At 41.4% G+C, this 17,823-nt stretch overlaps 1 protein-coding gene across 23 annotated transcripts in view; it reads right to left on the reverse strand.

The window, feature by feature from the left end:
- LOC145341066 (disks large homolog 1) overlaps nt 1-17,823 on the reverse strand; it is a 353,734-nt gene that overhangs the window by 73,447 nt on the left and 262,464 nt on the right. For all 23 annotated transcript variants that reach the window (XM_080185853.1, XM_080185852.1, XM_080185851.1 and 20 more), the window contains one exon: nt 16,587-16,719. In XM_080185853.1, coding sequence (XP_080041979.1) covers nt 16,587-16,719 — 133 coding nt within the window. The remainder of the gene's footprint in view (nt 1-16,586; nt 16,720-17,823) is intronic.

Here is a 17,823-nt window from a genome sequence, read left to right on the forward strand (position 1 = left end):
AAAGTCTCATTCACTGACACCATGGAATTTGCCAAGGAGTCTGAACTTCAGAGGGGCAATTCCCCTGCTCCCCGAAACCCTCTGAACAAAATCTCCAAAATCCTCTTAAGAAAACATCCAACACCAAGTTAAGAGTTGGAGACTTTGGATAGTTCTGCACGAAATGTTAGTGAGCAGTGTCCTACCTTAACTCTTGGATAAGCGATACAACTGATACCCCTGACTATTCCCCTCCCTCGACCCAATATCACTAGACCCCACCACCCAGTTTCCCGACCTGACAAACTTCCTGACCCACCTACACTTGGTCTGACTAGTCCCAACCATCTGACACCTTGTTGACCTAACTATCTCCCACTGCCCAACTCTGGCCTAACAACCCCTTCTGACCCGACTGTGCCCTCACTCACCAAGTCACATCACTGGCCTCCTCCAACCACCTGACTCCCCAACTTAACAGCGCCCCGAACCAAACTACCCTTGACCCGCCCACTCACTAACACAAAGTTAGAAAATATATGGCAGCTGATGCCTTAAAAGTCATGGCAGAAGAGCAGATTCTCACTGTAGCTTTGAGAGAATTCCTGTGGAATTTATGAATCACCCAACAGAAGATAGAACGTTTTCAATGTACTCAGGGAAGTGGGTACTTTGTGCGATCAGAGTTCGATTGAATTCCCCACTATCAACATCATGGGGTAAATTTTGTAGCTACAAGAGGTCAGAGACTGGGAATTCTGCAGTAAGTAACATCTCCTGTCCACCATCTACAAAGGCACAAGTTAGCAGTGTGATGCAATACCCTCCACCTGCTTGGATGGATGCAGCTCCAACAACACTCGAAGCTCAACACTATCCTGGCCAAAGCAGTACACTTGATTGGCACTCAACCCACAAGCATTCACTTTCTCCACCATCCTTGCAGCAGTATGTACTATTTACAAAGTGCACTGCAGGAACCTACCAAAAGCACCTTTCAAACCTATAACTTCTACCACCTAGAAAGACAAAGGGGGCAGATACATTGGAACACCATCACCTGGAAATTCTCCTCTATATTGTTCTTTCATTGTCCCCTGGTCAAAATCTTGGAATTCCCTCACTAACAGCATTGTGGGTGTACGAATACAAAGATGGCAGCTCACCACCATCTTCGAGGGCAATGAGGGATGGGCAACGAATGCTGGCCTAGCCAGCAACACCCACTTCTCTTGAATGAATAAAAAAGACACGGGGGTCCAGACCCTGATTGGAAGTTTTGAGTCCATGTTCTGCACATTTACCCCAAAGAATGTTGGGTTTGATTGCAGCTTTTGTCTGTTCATTATCATGGAATGAAATAGAAGTGATGCAAGTAAGTTAAATCACAATATCACCACCTTCAACTATCCAGTACAGTATTCTGCTACAGGAACAGCATGAAAAGTGAGGCATCTCTTCCAGCTGCAATATGATTTGCAAGCCCTTTGAACAGAAGCATTCAAAAATCTAAAACTTTCTGCTCCCGTCCCCCAACTACGTACCCAGCAAAGTGCAGACTGCATCTGTAGTCATACCAAAGAGGTTACTTTCAAAGATTTTAAAAGCCACATCTCTACCAAGTAATAAGAAATGGATCAGGCAACATGTTGGAGAGAGGAATGGAGTTAATATTTCAGGTCGAGGATTGTTCATCAAATCTGTTCCACTGAAAGCTCATCGACCCGAAACATTAACTCTTCATTTCCACAGACATTGACTGACTTAGAGTATTTCAGGCCTTTTCTCTTATTTCAGACTTCCAGCAACATCAGTAACAACAAATGGATGCTGGCTCACAGTCCCATTTGTAAGCAGAAAAGACAAATTGAATAGACCAAAGGGCTCTCGCCACAGGAAGTTTAAGTAAGTAAAAACACAGCAGTTTGTCAAAGCAACCACAATAAAAGCAGCGCATATTCACATGATTTGCAGATCCAAAGACTAACAACAGCTGGTCAAATCTATGCTTAACAGTGTCCTTGACTTCATTATCCCTAACCCCCTCGAGAATAATCAAATCGCATGTTGCATCTATGCGAAAAAGGAGTGTGTTGTTAAGCATCATGATTATTTGAGCCATGGGGGAGGATCCAAGGTCAGCATACTGTACATGACAACTGCATTTTTCCATTATGCCATCCAGTATACAAAAAAAAGGTGCATTACTCCAGCTAAGACAAGGTGGCTCTGCCTGAGGTTAAACAGTAGTTGAGAGGTTTTCAATGAAAAGAAAGGGTGACAGTGAAAGGGAAGCTAGTATAGATTCATTCATGATGAGATGCAAATACCAAGTCCAAAAATGACAGATTCAAACACGTCTATAATTCACCTCCCATTTTGTATAATTATTTATGACACAGAGCTGCTACTGTTGCTTTTCAGAACAAGTGCTGTTTTGCAGAGTTGGCGACACACGCGAGTAGACGATTGACAAACAATGATGGTGTGATATCAGCTCAATGGATCTTTTATGCTGCACTGCCCTCTCAATGGAACATGGCTCAAGGCCAAGATACTGGAGTATTTTTGGTGTGGGAGGGAAAGGAGAACAGAAAAAGTAAAAACAAATCAAGTAGAGTGTTCATATAAAAAGCAAAATACTGTGGATGCTGGAATCTGAAACAAAAACAAAAAATGCTATAAAATCTCAGCAGGTCTGACAGCATCTGACAAGAGAGAATAGCGCCAATGTTGAGTCTAGATGACTCTAGACAACAGAGCTGGAGCCCGGGCACCTCACCCACTGAGTTTCACCATGTTCCAATTAAGTAACATCTTAATTTAGAAATTCTTATCCTAGTTTTCAAATCACTACATAGCCTTGCATATCCTTATCCCTGTAATCTCCTCCAACCCCACAAAAGTCTGCAATACCTTGGCTTCTCTAATTCTGGCCTCTTGTGCATTACCAATAATGACAACCATTGATGGTCATGCCTAAGCCTCAAGATCTGGAATTTCCTCTCTACACCTTTCTACTTCATTTTCCTCTTTTAAGGGAAGTCTAAAAATCTACCTCTTATAAGGCTTTAGGCCATCTGATCCAGTATCTCCTTTGTAGCTTGGTGTGATACTTTATCTCACAATGTGACTGTAAACCACCTTAGGGTATTTCATTAAATAAGGGTGTTATATGCTGTTAGGGTCCCGGACCAGAAGCCCAAGATATATTAAGTCAGACTAGACCGCAACAATTTTTCTACTTTGTCAGTGGAATCATTCCTAGAAGAAAGGATCCTTTCCCCACATTTATGCCAAAGTAGAAGTTTTTAAAGAGTGAAACAAACTTTATTTAATAAGCGTTTCAATACAATTCTTAATAAATGAAGCGGCATGGCCGCAAGGTATTTAGGACTGCTGCCTCAGCACCATGGACCTGTGTTCAATTCCAGCCTTGGGTGACTGTGCAGTTTGCCCAGGTCTGTGTGGGTTTTCTCCAGGTGCTCCAGTTTTCTCCCACAGTCTAAAGAGGTGCGGGCTAGTTTGATTGACCATGGTAAATTGCCCCTTAATGTCAGGGAACAAGCAGGGTAAATAGGCGGGGTTGAGGCCTAGGTGGGATTGTCAGTGTAGGCTCAGTGGGCCAAATGACCCCCTTCTGCACTGTAGGAATTCTATGATTCTTAATCATTAACAGTTGAACAATATTTTAAAATGGAAGCCATCTTACTTTCGAACTTATAGTTCCAGTTTCAAATAAGCCCCGTTCACGTACAAATCAAACCCACTTTTAAGATCACATGAAGATTATTTATTAGTGTCACTAGTGTCATTAGAAAAGAAAAAATATCCTCCTGAGGGGGAAAAGAGGCATCTAAGAGGAATATAAATTATGGGAAAAGAAAAGTTGGGCACATGTTCTTTTGAAGACTAAAGGCGAGGAAGATCCAACTGAAGCTTTCAGGATTCTAAAGATTATGTTTCATATAGCACCTTTCATGACTTCAAAGCACTTTATAGCTAATGAAGCTTTTGCAGTGTTGTCCTTGTTGTAATGTAGGAAATTCAACTGCCAATTTACACATGATGTGGAGATACCAGTGTTGGACTGGCTTTAGCACAGTACGAAGTCTCAAAACACCAGGTTTATCTGGTAGCACGAGGCACAAGCTTTCAGAGCACTGTCCTTCATCAGGTGAGTGGGAGTTGTGTTCACAAACAGGGCAGCTCTTTAACCTGTGCTTAACCCCCTCTCCACTCACACTGTCTGTATCTTTAAGACTTGATTACCTGTAAAGACTTGCATTCCAACCATCATCTTGTAAATTGATTTTGTGTCTATATATGCCCTGTATGTGAACACAACTCCCACTCACCAGATGAAGGGGCAGTGCTCCGAAAGCTTGTGGCTTGTGCTACCATATAAGCCTGCTGGTCTTTAACCAGGTGTTGTGAGACTTCTTACTGAATTTATACACAGACAGCTCCCACAAACAGCAATGTGATAAGGATCAGATAATTTGCTTTGTTTTGCAAAGTTGACTGATTAGACAGGACACCAGGGATAACTCCCCTGTTCTTCTTTGAAAAAGAGCCATGGGATTTTTTTTAAGCAGTCATCTGAGGAGACTGATATGGTCTCGATTTAATGTCTCATCCAAACTTTGCAGCACCCCCTCAGTACTGCACTGGAGTGCCAGCCCTGACTTTTGTGCTCAAGTCCTGAAGTGGGACCTGGGCGGTTGTAGCACATTATCCTCCTGAGTCAGATGTTTGTGGACCCAAGCATAAAAACTGATCAAGGCAAAGTGCTTACAATAGCAAAGTTCTAAACAGCAGAGAACCCAACACTCTAGAATAATTTACAAAGAAAGGCTCAATGGGGTAACTGGATGTGTTCCTGGATGGAGGGACTATGGTGAGAAAATGAATAGATAGGGTTGAGATCTCAAAAATGAACCAGTATCATTAGCTATCTGATTTTCAATCCATTTGTGAACATACCCCCATTATCACATTGTGTATAGTGATTATTTGCCTTTCTAATGTCCTACATTAAAAAAATTGAAAATAACTGGCACCTGCATATATTACATGGTAATCAGGGCACTTCAGGCATTGAGAGTAGATTCAAACGATAGGCAAAAAATTAAATATTGACTATTTAAAATGTGGTTACTGTCTCTGGTTAATGAGAAAAGTCAAGCAGCGCAGATGCAGTGATGCATCCCCTTCAGTAAAAGCTGTCAGTAAAGATAGCTAAATTGATAACATGTTTTCAATGGTCAGCACTAAAATAAAAATTCCAACAGAAGCTGGACTGTATTGGTCATGCTTCCAATTACTACAGGGGCCACAAAAATCATATTTCTGAAGCCTCTCCACAAAGCAATTACAAGCTTAGATCAATTATCTCATTTGAGAAAAATCTAACAGCATTAACAAAATAAAATCTGCATCCTAGAATATTAATTAACCATAGCAATGACCTTCCAGCTGGGATCTGGATGCAGAGAGAACCTGAGAAAGAGCAACAAATCAAATCTGGCATATACGTGAGCTTTTCCAATACTTAATTTATCTGGGTCAATAGTGCTTTAATATGGTTTCAATCAAACAGTTCACTGTACGACTGCTTAATATGTTCAACAACTTGAAAAGGAGCACGTTTCATTCAGTTGTATTCCAAGTAAGGACTCCATCCAAAAATCTACCCTTTAAAAGTGTTTCCTCCACATTAAAGGCAGATGTTAGCCTTCCTGTTTACTGAAATTCCAAGACTTCAGTCCAGAGTTGCTACATGCCCTTATTTGCAGTCACAACCTGAGAATGTGCACTCAGTAGGCTAGAGTCAGAGAAACCAGCAGCTGGGGCTCTACATGACCAACTGGTGGCACTATTCCTTGCCGTATGGTTTCTGCCTGTTATGAGTAATGGAAATCTTGAACTCACTCCTCTAGAAGACTGAACGCTGGATCAAATGAAATGTTTAAGACAGAGATTGACACACGTTGTTAGATAAAGGTACCAAGGGATATGGGAAAGAGATGGCTAAGTGGAATTAAGGCACAGATCAACGATCTAACTGAAAAATGGAAGAGGCTTGATGAGCTGAATAGCCCACTCCTGTCCCTTTGCCCTTGCAAAACATGAGTGTCTAATTAATGCTGCTTAATTTATGAAACACACCCAATACATTGCAACATTATCTACACAATGCCTTGCCCCATAACCATCATCTTGGACTACTGCAACCATGGCACTGATCCAAGCATGGAATCAATATCATTAGCAAGACATTTTATTTAAAGACCAAGTCCAAATCATAGATCGAAAGGGATCACCAAGTGTTTTACCAGGAACAGCACAGTACAGATTTTAAACACAGTATAAAAGTGTGTGTTTTTTTAATGTTTCAGGACTCGTCCAAACATATCTGAATTTTCAGAATTCGAGAAAGCATGCAGTTTTTTCAATATGATTCCTTAATAGGAAAAACTGCGACAGTATTACAATCATTTTAGAATGAACATTAACAGAATGATGAAATGGATGAATCTATTTTAAAATTGTGCTTTTCAAACCACAAGTGGAGAAAATCTACTCCATACCCTTTCAAAACAGATAATTCTTAGAATTCATACTGTTTATATAATGCATGATCTTTTGTTTTACCCCTGTGGATCTAGACAGCTTTCTAGAATATTCATTGTAAACTCCAAGCAAAATTCATACAAAAATAAATATCCTGCTGCCAATTAAATAAACATACGCCCACACAAGCAATCTCCTTTGCAACTGGAATTGGAGGGAAATATTAATGTTACAAATTTTAGGATGATGGATAGATTTAATAGGTATTTATAGTTAAATTTTAAAACCAGGTTATTTTGCAACCCCTACAGAATAACAAATGGTTCATGCACAGAGGGATATCATTCGATCGATTATGGCTACTCGCTGCTAGACAGTCTCAAACCAAGGCCACTGTCCTGCTCTGTCCCCACATAGTTGCATCTCCCTCTGCTTTACACATTTCTTTAACTTGTACTTAAGAGGTAGAGGGATGGCACAGTGGTTAGCATTGCTACCTCAGTGCCAGGGACCCTGGTTCAATTCCAGCCTTGGGTCACATGGATTTCCTCCGGGTGCTCTGGTTTCCTTCCACTGTCCAAAGATGTTCAGTCCAAAAAGGTTCAGTTGATTGGTCATGCTAAATTGACCATAATGTTAGAGGATTAGCAGGGTAAATCTGTGGGGTTACAGGAACAGGGCCTGGGTGGTATTGTGGTTGATGTAGACTCAATGGGCCGAAAGGTCTCCTTCTGCACTGTAGGGATTCTATGATGATTCTACAAGGACTGCCTTAACCACACCCAATGGTAAAGCATTTCAAACTCTAACAGCTCTCCATGCAGAGAAATGCCTTGTGTCTGTTTGCCTTGTCCTTTTATGCAGGTTTGGAAAGTGCTGTTATAAAAGGCTTTGCAAGTTGCTGCAGTGAATAGTATTGTTGGTTCTAAGTGGGGTTGATGGGATGGAACTGAGAGTGAATGTATAAGCTAATGTGCACAGTGTGCCAACTTAAGCAGGTTGCATCGTCCTGGAAGATATTGAGCTTCTTGAATACTGAGAGAGCTGCAATGAATCAAGCAAGGGTACAGTATTCCAACACTTTCCTCACTTTTGCCTTGTAGGTGGTAGAAAGGTTTGGGGGAGTGAGTTACTCAGAGTACCCAACTCTTGTGGTCACAGAATTTACTTCGCTGGTCCAGTTAAGTTTCTGATCAGTGGTGATCTCTAGATGTTGATGGGGAATTCAACAAATGTCATGGGGAGATGGCCACATTCCCTCCTGTTCAGAAGGCCATTGCCGGACAGTGGAGCTGCTAATTTTACTTGTCACTTGGCAGCCCAAGACTGAATGTTGTCCAGGTCTTGAAGTGCTCTATGCCTGCATGCAGCATAGAACATAAGAAATAGGAGGAGTAGTAGGCCACCCAGCCCCTTGAGCCTGCCCCACCATTCAATAAGATCACGGCTGATCTGATGGTGGTTCAGTTCCACTTACCCACCTGCTCCCCATAATCCTTAATTCCCTTATTGATCAGAAATCTATCTACCTGTAACTTAAACATATTCAATGAAGTAGCCTCCACCGCTTCAATGGGCAGAGAATTCCAGAGATTCACTACCCTCTGAGAGAAGTTCCTCCTCAACTCTGTTCTAAACTGACTCCCCCCTTATTTTGAGGCTGTGTCCTCTAGTTCTTGTTTCCTTTCTAAGTGGAAAGGATCTTTCTGCCTCCACCCTATCTAGCCCCTTCATTATCTTATATGTCTCGATTAGATCACCCCTCAGCCTTCTAAATTCCAACAAGTACAGGCCCAATCTACTCACTCTCTCTTTGTAAGCTAACCCCCTCATCTCTGGTATCAGCCTGGTGAACCCTCTCTGTACTCCCTCTAAGGCCAATATATCCTTTTGCAAATAAAGGGGACCAAAATTGCACACAGTACTCAGCTCCTGAATTCAGCTCTTTTTTTTCTCATTTGGGCTAAGGTTATAAAGAGGCCTGGGAGCAGAGTGGTTCTAGTGGAACCCAAACTGAATATCAGTAAGCAGGTCATTGCTGTGCAAGTGCTGCTTGATAGCACTGATGAAAACACCTTCCATCACTTTACTGATAGAGAGTATAGGCTGATAGGATGGTAATTGGTCAGATTGAGTTTGTCTCATTTTGTGAACAGGATATTTCTGGGAAATTTTCCACTTTCGTCAGGTAAATGCCAGTGTTGTTGCTGTACTGGAACAGCTAGGCTAGGGGCATAGTGATATCCATGCTACAGCTGGAATTTTGTCAGCAGGCAACATCTTTGCTGCATTTTAGCACCTTCAGCCTTTTCTTGATATCATGAGGAGTAAATGGAACTGGCTAAAAATGGGCATTTGTGATGCAGAGGCCAACAAGAGAAGGCAGAAATTGAAAATTGGCATTTCTGACAAAGATGGCTGCAAAGGCTTCAGTCTTGTCAACTACACTGGGCTCTGCCAACATTGAGAATGGGGGTGTTCATAGAGCATCTTTGGCGCCAACTGCCATTCATGATTGTGGATGCCAATTTTAAGTTTTAAAGGATTATTGATATGGCTGGGAAAACAGTTATAGTTCGACATTGAGGTTAAGAATCCACTCCGATGTTACCAGGAATGCATATCTCAGGGTAGAAGTCCCAGGGTGGAACCGTCAAATTACAAGGGGGCATAGGTTTAAAGCATGAGGGACAAGTTTTAAAGGAGATGTACGAGAAAAGTGCTGTTTTTTTTAAAACAGAGGGTGGTGGGTGCCTGCCTGGGAGGTAGTGGAAGCAGACATGATAATGACTTTTAGGAGGCGTCTGGACAAATATACAAATAGGATGGGAATAGAGGGACATGGTCCTTAGAAGGGTAGGGGGTTTCATGCATATTATTATGCATGATATTGGAATAGCAGCATGGTCGGTGCAGGGTTGGTGGGCTGAGGGCCTGTTCCTGTGCTGTAATCTTCTTTATTCTTTGTAATGGACTTAGTCACAATTTGAGCTGTTTTTCGTGTTCCACTTGTGCAACAAATGGCCTGGCCCATCCTCAGACTGTAGGGGGTTGCCTAGATTTTCTGTGTAAATTTGAAACCTGGGACTTTAAGCTGATCTGAATCTATACCATTTAGTATGGTGGTATCACCATGAAAGATGATGTATGGTATTGTCAATCAAAGACAGAACTATGAAGCAGTCACTCCTATGTATCTGCAACAGGTAAATTGGTGAATGAGGTCAAGTAAGTTTTTCCTGGCACCTGCTGCAAGCCCAGTCTTGTAGCAATGTCCTTCAAGGTTCAGCCACTCAGGCATAGTGGGGCTATAGGAGCCACACTTGGCAAAAAGCATTGCATTCCACAATGCTAAGCATATTACATGCCCTTGATACTCTAAGTGCTTTCTTCCAAGTGGTGTTTAAAATGGGGGAGTATTGATTCACCAGCTGAAGGAGGGCACTAGGTGGTAGAGGTGGCAATATCTTGCCCATGTTTGATTTGATGCCATGAAAACTTTATAGGATCCACAATAGCTGTTGAGGACCCCTCAAGGTCACATTCTCCTAAATATTATATTGAGGGTTTTTTCTGAACTACAGAAAGATGTTGAGGAGAGTGGATGAATGCAATCATGCATTTGTCTATTTTGGGGTTAACTCAGAATTAGTAACTGTTTCCAGATTTGCAAAGGAATATTTTAAAATCTGATTAATATATATTATTATGCATGATATTGGAATAGCATTGATTAGATGGACTTTAGATTGGTTTCACAAGTCAGTGCAACAGAGGGCCAAAGGGCCTATACTGTGCGTTACGCTCCGTCCACCTGCCAGTGAAGCTGAAAGTCAGTTATTAACTTTGTGGTAAATATTACTTGATGCAGTCAGTTCAATTTTTGGGTGCCGGGACATGTTTTTGGTTAATAAGTGGAAATTCTCTTTCTATCTACCTCACATAAACAAGATGGCAGTAGCACTGAAGAGTCATATAGACTTGAAACATTAACACTCTTTCCATAGATGTTGCCAGGCCTGATGAACTTTTTTTTTCATTTTCTGCTTTTATTTCAGATTTCCAGCATCCACAGTATTTTGCATTTATATTATGGCAGTAGGACTATCTAGCAAATGGAAAACTGGCAACATCCACGATCACAGGGGTCACAGTTCTAAAGCTGTCAGATTGATGACCAGTTAACAATGTCGCAGCAATTAAGGATGAGGCATGGACCTAAAAGCTTTAAAGTTTATTTGTTAGTCACAAGTAGGCTTACATTATCACTGCAATGAAGTTTTGTGAAAATCCCATAGTCACCACACTCTGGCATCTGTTCAGGTACACTGAGGGAGAATTTAGCATGACCAATGCACCCTCACCAGCACATCTTTGGGAGGAAATGCATGCCAACATGAGGAGAACATGCAGACTCCACACAGACAATGGCCCAAGCCAGGAATTGAATCCAGGTCCCTGGAGCTGAGGCATTAGTGCTAACCACTGTGCCACCATGGTCCTGTGATTCTCCCTCAACAGGGTTAACTTTTGGTGCCAACAATGAAAATTGCTGAATGCAAGGTTGGCGCTCCCCTGTAAGAGGGAGGAAGGAAAATAGAGGGGTATTCACATCTCAGACAGTGAATGTCAGAACTGAGAGAAAAGTAAATCAAATGGCAATTGGAAGAGCAGTAAAGTTTTACGACCTTTTCCCTCCTCCCTCATAAAATGCACTTGAGGCACAGAGAAAAAAATAAACCCAAAGTACAATTTCAACCTGATAATATTAGCTTAATATAAAATGGACACAGAAGATAATTACTCTATTGAGGCTTGAAATGTTGCTTTCTGTTATTACGCACTAGAACATTTTAAATGGAAATGCAGCAAGGTGGCTGGGGTACAGATTACCTCACTGGATGGTACAAGAACGATATGAAATCAGGGAGCTTTTGAACAGGGAATAAATTTGCATTTTATTCCTATAGTTAAATATTAAATCATATTTTTTAAAAGGTCTCCTTTAGACAGAAAATCTGTACGTTTTATTAAAATCGATTAGCAAGAGATGAAAGACAAATTCAATATTTTAGTAAGCAAATAGTTCCAGAACTAATTCTCAGTTCTGTTTTCAGTAATCTGGAGCTTCTGACACCTGCTTGAGAACAGCCATAAATAACTTGCACGTTAACACAGCAAGGTGTCCCAAGGTGCTTTACAAAGGGCCAACTTAAACACTAAGCAGCAACTGTGGAAGATCAAAGGAAATGACATGTGATGCATTCAAAGAGAAGGTTTTCAGGGTTATTTGAAGGTAGGTATGGGCTGCAACAAGAATTGCAGAATGTTCTGGGGGTGGGGGAGTTATGTATGAACTGCAATCACCATCAGCTGCTGGTTGAAGACTTCTGCGTAAAGATTTTTCTTTCAGCATATACAGGACAGATATCACTCAACAGATATCTTTGACTCAAATGATCTCAAAAAAATGCCTTTAACTGAGGGTTGTCAAACATTTTACATTGCCAATTTTTAAATGATGGCATTAAGCTTATGAACATACAAATTAGGAGTCCCTCAATAAGATCATGGCTGATCTGATTGTAACTGAAACTCCATGTTCCCACTTGGTCCAATAACCATTCACCACCTTGCTTATCAGGAATCTATCTAACCTGCAATAAAAATATTCAAAGACTTTGCTTCCTTTGCCTTTTGAGGAAGAGTTCCAAGTAGTCACAACCCGAGACAAAAATTCTTGTTTCTGTCTAACAATAAGGATCCACCCATTTAAGACAATGACCCCTAGTTCTAGATTTCTACAGGAGGAAACATCCGTAACCTGTCAAGACCCCTTGAGATCTTACACGTTTCAATCACCTCCTATTCTTCTAAATTCCAGCAGATACAAGCCAAGCTTGTCCAACCTTCCTTCATAAGACAACCCACACGTTCCAAATCTTGGTCAAGTAAACCTTGTCTGATCTACTTCCAAAGTATTTGCATTCTTCTGTAAATGAGGAGACCAATACTGTACTCCAGATATGGTGTCATTAATGCTCAATATAGTTGAAGCATAACCTCCCAACATCAGTATTAAATTCCCCCTGTAATCCTTGACATTATATTAGTCTTCCTAATTGCACACTGACCCTGCAAACTTACCTTTTGTAATTCATGCACAAGGACGCCAAGATTCCTCTAATCCACTTAGACATTATGCTTCTTTTTATTCTTCCTATCAAGATGCAATCTCACATTTTCCCACATTATACTTCATTTGCCAGATCTTTGCCCACTCATTTAACCCATCTATATCCTACCACAGCTTCCTTATGACCTTTTCATAACTTACTGTTAAGGGATCTAGGGTAAGTAAGCAAGTGACTTCTTACCTTTACCATTTCTCATCTCCATTCAAATCACGTCTCCATCTTGGTTTTATGAACTTTGGTCATTCCTCTCTGTTATGCTAATATCATCAATAATTAACAGATCTCCATCTCTTCCTAACTTCCTGTCCTTCCTAGACATCAAGGACCCTTCAATATTCAGATCCAAGTCTGTGTCATTCTGCAGCCATGTCTCTGTAATGGCTATCTAATTGTACTTAGTTAAACTATGAGTTAATGCTACATGCATTCAGATACAGAGCCTTTAGTTGTGTTATTTTATTATTTTTGTAGCTTCCAGCCTTATCGTTGACTTACTTTCTATCCCTTTCTGTCAAGATCTGTTCTTCCTTTCCCAGATTAATACTTTTCTCTCTTGCCATGTTTCTTACTCATCTTCCCAAATTTGATCCCTTGCCCGTGCGTTTGAACTTAAAATTTTTCCCAGCTCCCTAGTTATGTGGCTCTGGTTCCAGCATGGCTCAAGTATAGACTGTCCCAACTATACAGCCCTCACTTTCCCCATGAACCACAACCCACTTCTCTCAATCATATTCATTTTTCTAACCTTATTTGCCCTATTCCAATTTGCATATAGCTCAGGTAATAATCCAGAGGTTATTAGCTTTGAGGTTCCACTTCTTAATTTATGGCTGTTCTCACCTTAAGGTGAGTTCTTAATAAGTCACTCCTCATACTGATTTGTACAAAACCTTTATTCTTGCACTGCTTATGTTGTGGGTACCTACATAGACTGCGACAGTTGGATCCTTTCTCGAGCTAAGCAAATGATCCCTGGCACTGGGCAGGCAACACATCCGATTAGATTCCCACTCTTTGCTACAGTGAACAGTGTCAATCTCCCTCATTTTACCGTTCCCATTACCACTGTATTCCTTCTTGCTCCCCCGCTGCCGGAATGGCTTCCTGTACTGTGATGCCATGGTCAGTCATCTCATGTACCCTGTAGCCCTACTCTCATTGAAACAAGCTGAAGGAACCTCAAACCTTTTGGACAATTGCAAAGGCTGCACTCCTGCCCTCTGGGTTCCCTTACTTGCCTCATTGCAATCATACCCTTCTGTCTCTTGACCAAATCAGAAGACCCTACCCTACAGGCGTTGACTGCCTCCTGGTACAAAACGCTTGTGTAATTTTTTCCCCTCCCTGATGCATAGTTCAGCCTTCAGCTCAATGACTTGGAGCTGAAATTCCGAGCCCCAAACACATACTGCAGGTAAGCCTGCCCTGGATCACAATGGCTTCCAGGAGCTCCCACATGGTGCAGCCGTACGGATGCTGGAAATCTGAAATAAAAGCAGGAAACACTTGAAACAATTCAGCAAAACTGGCAGCATCTGTGGAGAGAACCAGTAAAGGTTCCAAGTCTGTATGACACTTCTTTAGAGCTCCACTTCAGTTTCTCTCTCCACAAATGCTGCCAGACCTGCTAACTCTTGCCAGCATTTTCCATGATATGAGTGACTAGGAGGGATTTGGTACTTTTATTTTTAAGCTGGATGATTATTTACATAGCAAGTGATTTTGTTCACTATTTCAGGTGCAAGTTGGGATCAGAAGTGCAAAATGAAGGGGAAGAACATGGTCCCTCTTATTCACCAGATGGCTTTGAGACATTTTATGATTAAACCAAAGACAGAAAGCAGCCATGTGTCATCATTGAGAATGCAAGAGGAATCAGTCTATTTCCCAGCAGCCAAATAAACTAAGTTTGGAACATCTATTCTACACCAACACGACTTAAAGCTTATTTATTAGTCATAAGTAAGACTTACATTAACATTGCAATGAAGTTACTGTGACATTCCCTCAGTTGCCACATTCCAGCCCGTTTGGGTCAATGCACCGAACCAGATGTCTTTCAGACTGTGGGAGGAAACCGGAGCACTCGGAGGAAGCCCACGCAGACATGCAGAAAACATGCAAACTCCACACAGACAGTAACCCGAGCCAGAATTGAACCTGATCCCTGGCGCCCTGAGACAACAGTGCTAACCACAGTGCCACTCACAGTTATCAGTTGACCAATGTGTAAAAATAACATTGGTGTCACAGGCCAGGACACATCAAGCTGGAGTGGGGACAGTCATGGAAACTTCAGATTGGAGAATTAGCAGCTCACCCACTGTTGCAACAAGCAGCATGTTGACAAAACTGTGTCATGCCCAGTGCAGACACAGCATATTATACATTTTCAATCAATACTTTTAAAAATTGGACACCAAGTTATAAGATGGCTGCCACAAATTCAGACCATATCAAGTCTCCAGCAAATACCTAAATATGGACATAGAGAAGGATATCTCACAGCCATCTGTGTTCACACATCCCATGATTTGAGGATGGGCCAATACCTAAAGACTATGGAGTTTCCAGGCTGCCTGTCTCCATGTTTCATACTGGACACAAGCGAAGATTAAAACTCAATGGCCACAATCAACTTCACATTATAGCATAATGGCCTCCTCCGTCCAAACTAGACTAGGTGGTTAAGTATTAACCCAGAAGTCATGTGATTGAAACTGTTTTGTTATCCTTCTTACACTAGGACTCAAACAAAACCTAGACTCAAATTAGTAGCAAGTCATCATGCAGCCAAATTTCTTAACCTGTTTCAATTTCAAAATTCACCTGGAAACAAACCTTCTGGATATTTGTCTACAAGAAGCTTCACAACCTGTTGTGAACTCTCTGCTTTACAAGACCTTCACTTTAAAGTTAGATCTAATCTATTCAACAAACCACAAGCCTGCCACCTGGAAGATCGGAAATCACTGACTAACTGTAACCTGTAAAAGTGCACTCTCTTTAGCTGTACCCAGAGTGAGTGATAGCAACCATTTTCACATGAGACTGAGTATTGGATATTGCACTAATTCAGGGCAACTGCACAATAATAAACAATTTTAAACTCATGAAAGCTTACTACTGAATTAATTGGAATGTACTCCGAGAGCAAGGACAGACATGTCTTTTCATACAAAACATAGTATTATGAGAGCACGCATTCTGCCCTATGTTCTGCTCCTCAATAGACATTCACTGTGAAACTTGTGCTTCATATGTAGGAAAAACAAAAGTGAATACATGTATAGAAACAGCTACTGGGAGTATTTTGTGCAATAAAGCTTCTGCAAAGCCTATATTTCCCTTATAATGTTTGACAGTGAAAATGAAGTGCTCCCTTTTGGGGAAGGGGGAAAAGTGTTTGTTTGATAAAATTAGGCTTTTACAGGAATAAAGAGCAGCACAGTGATTTGCACTGCACTGTTGCCTCACAGTGCCATACTTTGATTCCTGGTTTGGGTCACTGTCTGTGTGGAGTTTGCACATCCTCTTGTCTGCGTGGGTTTCCTCCAAGTGCTCCGGTTTCCTCCCACGCTCCGAAGGTGTGCTGGTTAGGTGGATTGGCCATGCAAAGTTGCCCCTTAGTGTCAGGGGTCTAGCTAGGGTAAATGCATGGGGTTTTGGGGATAGGGCTTGTGTGACATTGTGTCAGGACAGACTCGACAGGCTGAATGGCCTCCTGCACTGTAGGATTCTATGATTCTAAAGAATAACAGGGAAGGAAAGTTATCTGTGTAATGTCAGTCATTGAGCAAATAGCAAACACATTATAAATGAATGAAACATTACCTGGTCATTTCATCATCCCCCATGACTTTGGTAATTGGTGAGTATCTGCCTGGTGATGATGGAGGAAGAGTCTGTTTGTATTCTGTACTCCCTAAATAGTTTGGTGTGATATGATTTTCCAACTGGGAATAGGCTGGAAGAACACAAAACAGTGTGCATTGGTTAAAAAGAATTATATTTTTCTCAACACTTGCACATTTCCGTTACAATACACTAGAAAATCAATGTTGTCTATGCACTTTAAAATTAATCAATTCAAATTGGTTTTCTTTATGCCACACAAAATGCTTTGTGACCCATTTCGCAGGTTTGAATTGTAAAGTGGCTTGTGTCTAGCACTCCAGAGCACTGCCATTATTCCACTAAACGTGTAAATGGACTGGTGACTCCACATGTTGACGCACTGGACTACAGACCAGTAATAATGGATTGGATCCTTAACCTTATTCATGCTTTCACAAGGAGATAGCAAACAGGTTAGCTATGTTGTCACCAGAAACACAAAACAGACAGCAAGTCTCGCCAACTGGTATCAGTCAAGACAGTCATCCACTTTATTTCAGGGCGATACATGACACAGGACCAAGGGGGGAAAAAGGAAGAGGGAACTCGGTAAAGAGGAGAAAACATATCAGACTTTAGAAGTGGCTATATAACAACACAGGGAGAGAATGTCTGCACTTCTTGCCATGTTCCCAAGTTGCTCGCAATAGTGCTTTCAAATTGTTGCTTTCGACTTGGCATTCAGCTGCAATTGTCAATTGGCTCAGACACTCCTTCACCTCTACCTTTGATGCCTTTGTTCCCCATTGAAACATTTACTCTTGTTATCCCCTCCAATATGGTTCTCATCTTCATTCTTTCTCAAATCCAGTTGTGCAACTGTTTAAAGCCATTTATTATCAGATCTGGCTGGATATCAAGAATCAATCTGCAAATCAAGGAGATCATCTCCTCTGCACCAGAAGAGGATACAAAGAGTCCACTAAAGAATTACAGATAGGTTAAGTGGATGGGCAAAAATTTGGCAGATGAAGCTACAGGGAGCATAGGCAGAGAAGTTCAGGCCACAACTCGATGAGCCATGATCTAACTTGATAGCAGAATAAGCTTAGTAGGCTGAATGGCCCATTCCTGTTCCTTTCTTTTAAGATGTTTTTGTCCATCATCATAGAACCCTACAGTGCAGAAGGAGCCCATTTGCCCCTCGAGTTTGCACCGACCACAATCCCACCCA

This window comes from Carcharhinus amblyrhynchos, chromosome 3 (assembly GCF_965287045.1).
Source record: "Carcharhinus amblyrhynchos chromosome 3, sCarAmb.v2.hapA, whole genome shotgun sequence".
NCBI classification, from domain to species: Eukaryota; Metazoa; Chordata; class Chondrichthyes; order Carcharhiniformes; family Carcharhinidae; genus Carcharhinus; species Carcharhinus amblyrhynchos.